Source organism: Acromyrmex echinatior, chromosome 16 (assembly GCF_024713525.1).
Source record: "Acromyrmex echinatior isolate Ae372 chromosome 16, ASM2471352v2, whole genome shotgun sequence".
Lineage (NCBI taxonomy): Eukaryota > Metazoa > Arthropoda > Insecta > Hymenoptera > Formicidae > Acromyrmex > Acromyrmex echinatior.
Genome location: NC_141867.1, coordinates 93,805 through 103,063, shown reverse-complemented (window position 1 = coordinate 103,063; position 9,259 = coordinate 93,805). Strand labels below are relative to the sequence as shown.

At 34.6% G+C, this 9,259-nt stretch overlaps 2 protein-coding genes across 2 annotated transcripts; both read left to right on the top strand.

The window, feature by feature from the left end:
• Window positions 1–2,067: 2,067 nt before the first annotated feature.
• On the top strand, window positions 2,068–5,029 carry LOC105151976 (uncharacterized). Its single transcript, XM_087414634.1, has 3 exons — window positions 2,068–2,475; window positions 2,568–2,690; window positions 2,980–5,029. The coding sequence occupies exons 1-3, from the start codon at window positions 2,068–2,070 to the stop codon at window positions 4,915–4,917; spliced, it is 2,469 nt and encodes an 822-aa protein (XP_087270760.1). The 3' UTR covers window positions 4,918–5,029.
• A 1,401-nt stretch (window positions 5,030–6,430) lies between these two features.
• LOC105151961 (uncharacterized) lies at window positions 6,431–8,007 on the top strand. The gene is made up of 2 exons (XM_011065959.2): window positions 6,431–6,588; window positions 6,840–8,007. The coding sequence occupies exons 1-2, from the start codon at window positions 6,532–6,534 to the stop codon at window positions 7,620–7,622; spliced, it is 840 nt and encodes a 279-aa protein (XP_011064261.1). The 5' UTR covers window positions 6,431–6,531; the 3' UTR covers window positions 7,623–8,007.
• Window positions 8,008–9,259: the final 1,252 nt, after the last annotated feature.

Below are 9,259 nucleotides of genomic sequence, written 5' to 3'. Positions count from 1 at the left end.
AGGACACTATTAATAAAAATATGGCGACATTGCATAATGACTCGAAGAAAAAAATGGATGGTAATGTGACCTTCCACATAAAAATAGCCTTAAAATATATTAGTTTTGTTTAGAAAACAGTATTTGGTTACAAAATTAACAAAAAAATAAAACAAAATGTATGCAAATGAATATATACATTTACATAGCTTCTGCAGTATATAAGTACTAAAAGTCTGTGAGTAACTTATATATGCAGAAGTACTAAAAATATTATAATAATATGAACTAATAGATAATAAATTAATAGTAAAGCTACAACATCGATTATCAAATAACTTTTTGATATAAAAATCTTAAAAAAGAGATCATGAGTAATCAATATAGAGGACCACATTAGCAAAATGCCATGCTATTGTTTAAATTTTCATAACTCAAAATATATACAGATTAAATAAAAGATTGATTAACAAATAACGCATTTAAAAATACATATATTCATGTGATAATACGCTCAAGTTTAAGAAAAATGAGGAAATAAGTGTAATTAAATGCTAAAAAGTACTTCAGAAGCGTTTCGAAATACTTGAAAGTAAAAATGCGTTATAATATTAGGTGTTGGAATTAATTCGTAGCGTTTTTAATGAAAGAATGTTATTTATTTCACATGAGCATTAAAAAATACATTAATGAAAGTACTTCCCATCACTTGTAAAACGCTACGAATTAATTCCAACACCTAATAAGTGCTGACTATTGAGTAATTAGTCATATTAGCGTCATGGTGTAACGGCGAGCTGTTGAATAAATAATTCTATAAGTAATCATTAGGATTCGCTATATAATAGCGAAGATAAGGCCACAATACCTATATAATAATCTTCTCCTTTATTTAAATGTAAAGCAAATTTATAAATGCGAATAAATAATTAGTCACGTACATATATGTACATTGTACGTATATACATATATACCAAACTACATTATATTATATGAAACATTATACATTACATTATATTATATCAAAAGCTAAGCCAATTTATGTGGAAAATATTCAAATTTTCATCGATTTGCTAGTTTTTCTTCTTTATTTATGTCATTAAATATCCAGTCAGCTAAATTTGACAAAAATAAATTTTGTCAAATGCTTGCTACACAAATTTTTTCGACAAAAAGGCAATTTAACAGAATTTGATGCAAATTCTATTATATTCTATTGTAATGTCAGCAAATTAATGACAGATGCACAATAAAATTTGTTGACGTAACATGATAACAAAACTTACTGACATGCAAAGTTTACTGACAACTTGATAGCAAATTGACAGCAAAAACGATTAAAAGCAAAACCGACAAAAGCTTTGCTGGTTTTTTTTTTGCCAATTTGCTTAAATACAATCTGCTTAAGTACACAGGCTTTGCTAGCAAAATACGAATTTATTGCTGACACACAGATGGTATCGGACTTGTCATCAATTTCTGATCGAATTTGACGACCCTAATTTGGCGATCGATTTGCTTATACATATAAATTAATGTATTTATATATTGAGTAATTTACAATATTTACATTACATCTAATTAAAAAATTTTTTTTAATTTCTTAAATAAATTGTTTTCAATAGTTTCTAACACATTGCATACGTATAATATAAACATAGCAAATTAACATTTACCATAAATGTTAATACATACACATAAATATTAATATATACTTACATTTATTATGTAATATATAAATATAGTGCGTGTATACGCGCATGTGCATGTGTGCAATATATTAAATCATATTTAGAGAAAGTACATTGCTATATATTTTATATCATTGGCAAGAAAAAAAAAAGAATTCAGAATTATTGTACAAATATGTGTTGCGTAAAAAATATCATATTAACAATCTCTCAAGCAATAATGTTGATGAATCGTGCTCCATTATAAAGCGAGACGCTGATGAAATCATGGATAATCTCACGCGCATCAGTACGTATCTTGGTTAATCGATCGTTGTCGACCAACAATCTTCGGTGTTTTTTGATTCCATCACGATCTTCGTGCCAAATCTGGACACGATGATAGTCCTGAGAGTATATGAAGCAGCCTGTTGTAGCTAGTGTCATCGAGTTCTCATCGAAACTCATCATGGTGAATACGAACAATATTCTCGCGGCATTTGCCATCACCTTTCTGGCCTCTTTATCTCTAAATTCGGCTTACGTCAAGCACAATTTAGATATTCCTAAAACCTTTGAGAAACATTTCGATCATGAACTGCGACCATTTCTTCGGGAAAAGAGAGAGAAGGAAGCCGAAGTATTCCATCCAAGAAATAATAATCCTTTGGAATTAGAAGAAGAACCATTGGAACCAAAATTCATCTATGAGAGAAGAACGCTCGGAGAAGAGGCAAAGGACGTTAAAAAAAGCGAGGAGCAAGAGAAACTGAATATCGAGCCTAAAACAAACAACGATATTGCAGAAGAAAAGGAAGATGCTCAGGTGATAATTGAAATATATCATTTATTTATTGTCAGAATGAAATAATGTACCAGAATGAAAGTAAATCTAAATTCGATTCTCTCTTCTTTCAGGATGACGTATTTTCGTACAGAAATATGCACGATCTCATTCAAGCATTGATTCTTGCGGATGAAGAGGACATTGCTGAGAGATTGCAACAATTGCGAGAGGTAAAGTGTATTATCATTACCTATGTACAGTGCAATATAGAATTTATTAAATTTAGCAAATCTCATTTGAGAGAAACTTGCAAAATTATTTTATTCATATTTAAATAATGAAGAAAGAAGACTGGAGTAAAAAAGGACAGAAAATACACATAGTTAATAATCTACGATGATTATTATTATATATGGTATTATAACTACTATATATATTATAATGTCACATAATATATTTCAAAATGTTAAATAATTGACTTGAAAATGGAAATGTGCTGCTTAAATGACTAAAGGTTCTTATCTTTAATTCGTTTATTCACAGAATACTACAAAATCTGAGAGGTTTAGTAATTTGCCGAAGCGTCAAGCGGTCGCATCCGCAGCCGCAGCCGCAGCCGCAGCCGCAGCCGCCTCAAATGGACTTGTCGGAGCGAATCCGTGGGATGTCATTCCTCTGGTCGATCTGGATGCTCACTCTTGCGAGGTCGAGGCTTTCTCACACGGTCACTTCCACCTATCGGGTACGATCGTGCACGAGTTCTTCTGTGAGCTGAGGAAATTTTGGCATTACGGCCTGATCGTCTTGCGGAACTTGAGGTCCGGGCTTAGCTTGGGGCCATTGATAGCTGAGGATGTCTCCGACAACATTTTTAGCCACTTGTTTCATCACACCTCGCATCTTCTCCACGTCGTTATCAGAGAACCTCATCATTTGCTGATTTTGCCCGATATAATTCAAGATGCCGTACCGTTTCCCAGCATCATTGGTGCCATTCACCGGCTCAAACACGTCTTCTTCAAAGTGCTGCACTTTGGAATCGATCTCTTCCGCACACACGTTCGTCACATCCTCGCGCATTTGTTTTCTCATCTACGTTTGGGCCTGCATCACTGGAGAAGATTCAGCTCGGTACTTCCGCTGGAGGAAATAGTAGCAGAACCGATCGTGTCTACAGCGGCGTCTGCGGCGTCTGCAGCGTCCGCGGCATCCACAGCGGCGGCGGCGGCGGCGGCGGCGACGGCAACGGCAACGGCGACGGCGACTGCGGCCACCACCGGCGATAGCTCAATCATTGTTCCGGATTATCAGACATCATTGGCGGAAGTGCTATCTTCGTTCCGCGGCTTCTACCATGGTTACTACGCGTCTGGACTACCTCATCTAATTAGAACTGGTGTAAGAGGCATCGCTTTGCCCTCGGCGTTCTCCAAAATCGGCTCGTACTTGTCAAGAATACCCTTCTGTGGTAACTTTGGGTACGGACCGATTGAACAGAGCACCACAGTGACGGCGTCCAGCGCGTCTAGCGCATCGAGCTCCATTGCTATTGGTAGTGGCCCGGTAGTAAGCCCAGTGATAGAACCGATAGCACCTGTCGCTCCTATCAAGACTGAAATTGCGAGCTCCTCGGCGTCCGCTACCGCCACCGCCACCGCCACCACCACCGTCGCCGAGACGCAGCCGGTATTTTCCGCTGGACCGATGATAGTGGAATCACCGGTAGTATCAGGTTACCCGACTGCATCTCTGATTCAACCGGAAGTCGTGCCCAGTGTTTTCGAGGACAACGTGGCAACCGCCTCCGCTGCAGCTGCTTCCTCAGCGGCAAACGTCATCTCGACCCCTGTTGCTGGACGAGTGCCACTCACTCTTCCGTTGCGCAAATACAGGCCGAGCCTGTCCACTGTCGTACCCGCGGCAGCGACCGTGGCCGCAGCCGCAAGCGCATCCGCTTCCTCGGGAGGTGATCGCACCGTCCTCGGACCGTCTCCATATCGTGGCCTTGATCTGGACATTGATCGCAGAATTAAATATCCACTTCGTTCGCGAATCTTACCCGTCGTGGTTCCGTCATCGGCTGCCGCCTCATCAGCCGCCTCATCAGCCGCCTCATCAGCTGCCGCATCAGCCGCCGCATCAGCCGCCGCATCGACCTCCTCGGCCGTAGCTAGCAGCTCTGCCATTTCCTCGGGTGGTTTCAACATCGTCCTGCCCAGAGAACAGATAATTAGCGCTCTCGGTTATGATTACCTACTGCCGGGCGACATCATTTCGGTCACCCTGAGGAACAAATCGATCCTGTTCGGCCGCGTACTCGATGCCACCAGCCCAATCACCTTCAGTTTTCTAAGACCGAAAATACGTGCCTCTTTACTCCACCACGGTGGACGAGTCTGGAAGCTCCTGCCTAGAGACTTCAAGAATCCCGAGTGCTATAAGAAATTTAACAATCCTCTACTCTTGCGTTACAGTCTTTAAACATCATTGTGTATCTCATGACTAGTCCTGAATTAATGCCGACACGTACCAATCAAACAATCGATTGTAATCGCTGGAGTCTCAATCATGAATAAAGATATGTTGAAATTGATTGAATTTACATTAATTTTTTCACAACAATTTCTCATTTTAATATTATATACCCAGACAACATTACAACCAAAATGCGAACATAAAACGGTTTGAAGACGTTTTAAAGATTACTTTAAGACATATTATAAAATATCTTTTGAAACAATCTTTAAGATATCTCTGATTTTTTAACATAATGTTGTCCTGGGTCTCTAGTTTTGCGAATGTTACATTTATCCGTCTCGATATTTGAAATCGAGTAACATTAGCTCAACGTTAACGTGCATAAAAGCGTTTGTTACTTTTAGTATTATTCGTTTAAGTATTTTCTTTTATTTTCTTCCACTTTGAAACACATGCGGCAATTTTTAATTAAATATATGACGGTAGAAACAGACTTTATATGCAATTTGCAAAAGCATTAATATTGTGTTTACCGCATACGTTTACACAAATGCCGTGAAACACATATAATTAATAATTTAAAGAAAATATTCGCTTTAAATAAGAAATTTTTTATCAAGCACGCGCGCGCGGTAGTGCTAATTCCTAAAAAATTTCAAATGGCAAAGGGGCAAATTTCAAATGATACAACATTAGAAAAGTCTTTCAATTTTTTTCATTTTTTTTTTGATTTTTTTAAATTCGATCAATTCGTTTAGAAGATACAGAATGTTAAATCTGATAATAAATAAGTTGCAGATCCTATACTTGTCTGTATTATCAATATGCTAAGCGACCATCTAATTTCCAAGTAGTCCAAATTATAATAAATGGATAAATATGTATAAAAGCAAATATATATATATATATATGTATATATATATACATAATGATATATATAATGATATATACACAGTATGACAAAACAACGATATATAATAGATTTTAAACATATATATACAATTTAAAACACACAAATACATTCTTTAAATTTTATAGAGTAGCGAGAAAATTATTAATATATAAAAATGATATTTTGATGATTATAAAAACTATTAATACAGCTTTAATATAACTTGCATCATTAATCAAACCATATGAGGAATAATTGATAAATAAATTGTTGACAAAATGTATTTGTTTGTACATTTTCATCTGCAAAAGTACATCGTCATCTGCAAAACGCCATCTGCTACATCACTGATTGGTGATTTGATACAAAAATTAACTGATATTTTTCATGCAATAAAATATTTTGAACAAAGAAATATTGTTATATCAGATGTTACGACATTTAGTATATAATTTCGTTGAATCAGTAATTAACAGTTTCAATTCATCATTTCTCACGCGCATTAATCATATGAAAGAACGCTATTATTAATCAAGTTATTAGCTCAGGTGTATGTTAAATGTAATTGGCAAATAATAGGAATAAATGGAGCTGGCATTCAATCAACAAATTTCAGCTAATATATAAAAATCGTCATTGCGCACTACGATTTATTGATTTCTTTCTGACAGAGAATTTGGCACATCTCTTCAATCTAGTCATTCAGTCATTCCTTTTAAATCGCGATGGTACGCGTTGCTCTTCTAGTGACCGTTCTGGCGGCCCTGTGTTACACGAGCCAGGTAAGTTACGTTTCGCAAATTCGCAAATGCAAAAAATTGTTTTGCAATTCAGAAATGCAAAGAATAGAGAAAAGAAAAGTTAAATATTGAATATTGTAATGGTGCTAAAATCGATTATCGAATAATACATCTTTTTTCAGAATATCTTATATCTTAATTTTACTTAAAATCAGGTTACTTTAAACAATAAAATAACAAAACATATATCATACTTTGAAATATAATTAAACTTTGTTTTTATCGCTTATTAGGCTTATAACTCGGCTCGTATCCCGGCTCAAGTTGAAAATACAGAATTGCGCAAGGAAATCTCTGATCAGATACAACAAATACTTGACCTTATTCCTAAGGGAGACAAATTTGAGGATTTCAAGAACAAATTCACGAAAAGTTTCGAACCATTTGTCGACGAGGTCAAGAAAAGAAAAACGATCGCCGTAAACGTATTCGAGAAAGCTAAAGAAAATGCCAAGAACGATTTACAAGAAGGAAAGAAAAATATAAACCAAGTTCTCGAAAAGCTCAAGAATGTGGAAAAAGAAATCGTGACAAATTATCAGTATGCGCTGAATGATAGAATTCAGAACATTAAGGACACCTTCGGGGAGTTAAACAAGGAGGAATTGAAACAGAAACTGCAAGACAATTTGACAAACAGCTCGAAGGAGATTATGGATAATGCCGATGAGGTCAAGAAATTTGAAGAAAATGTAGACGAAATCCTGGAGAAGAGTGATAAAGAGTTGAAAAACATTCTGGATAAATCCTTTGATAAATTAAAAGAAGCAATAGAGAATGTCAAAGACGAGGCCGGTAAGGTAAAGAGATCGGTCGATGTTATAAGGAATAGACGACAGACAGAAGACGTAGGAACGCTCTTGGACAACTTCTTGAACAAAGGGAGGAACGCTGTCAAGAATATCGTAGATAACATACAAAAGTTGCTGGAAAACGGATTGCCAATAGGAAAGGCAATAAAAAAATATGTTAAAGAAAATACTGAAGAAGATACTGAAGATGATACTGAAAGTTAATTAATTCTTTCTCTCGGTTGCGATATCAGAAACAACTCTTATTACCTTGATTATATTCAAAATTAATGTGTTCTTGGGAGAAGTCAAACTGGAGTTTCAATTTCAAAAATTCTTCGGAATTTCATAGTTTCTTCAATAATTTGGCATTTTATAGAAAATTTCACCTAGTGAGCAAAATCTGTAACACATCTCCTAACTCGATTTTCAAGTGTCTTCAAGTGTCTGTCAATTAATCTTTTAATTAATCTGATTGTATAGTGTCTTCGTCCTGTTGAAGTCTGTAGTCTTATCTACAAGGATATATATATATATATCTTTTTCAGGCTCATTCAAGTTATGTAACGTTTATCACAATTATATTGATATTCATGAATACAAATAAAAAGATACGCGTATTTTAATATTGTACAACAAAATTCACTTTATCCCCAAAGCACATGCACTCTAAAAGTTTCAATAAAATAAAAAAGATGCCATTATATGTAACATATATAGAGGAAAAGATAGTATTATGGTACCCTATTTACATTTTATACAATAACTTGGTTAATGATTAATATTTAAATTTAAAAGTTGACAATTACATTTGTCAAAATGTTGTCCAATCGATTCTAAACTCAAAGTTACGAAACGTTTATTACTTAGGATGCTATTTATAAAAATGTGGCGACACTGCATAATGACTCGAAAAAAATTAGGAGTGATAATATGGCCTTCCACAAAAATAGATTTAAGAAATTGATCTTGTTTAAAAAATAGTATTTGGTTATACAAAATTAACAGAAAAATAAACTACTATAGAGTGTATGTATAATGTATTACACATAACTCCTTTCGCATGTAGGCTACTTATATAGAACTAAAAATCTATATTCATACATATGTAACATAATATAAACTATATATAGATTAACAATAGAGCTGCAATCTATTTATGAAACAATTGGTTTGATATGAAAAGCTCTAAAAAAAAGATACTATCGACATGTTTAGGAGGTTACATTAGCAAAATGCTATACTATTGTTTAACTTTGCATAACTTGAAATGTATATGGCTAAATAAAATGTTAAATAACGTGCGTTCTCTCTGGGTGGTCTTATCTCGCCGTTCGCTTGCATTTGGTGGTAGGCTGAGCGAATTTGGAAATTTTCATAAATTGATATAACTCGTTAATTTATGCGAAAAATGCAAAATGATAGAGAACTTTTCTATTTATAATTAGTTTAGTCCATTCTGCTTCTATGCGAGAGTTTTATCATTAATTATCAGACACCCTGTATATATGTTTGTGTGATAATACGTTCAAGTTTAAGAAGAATGAGGAAGTATGTGTAATTGAATGTTAAATTGTACTTAAAAACATTTCAAAAATGCTTAAAAGTAAAAATGCGTTATAATAAATGCTGACTGTTGTGTATTAGTGTATAGTATATTACATGTATGTAGTATATTAGCGTTATGATAACAGTCATAGTAACAGTAAGTTATTGAAAAAATTTCATAAGTATAATCACTATAGAATTTGCTATCTAATATTAGCGGAGATATTATAAGAGAAAGGCTATTATATCTACTCTGGCCATAATACTACCTTCTCCTATATATATGTACTTATACATATATATGTATATGACGA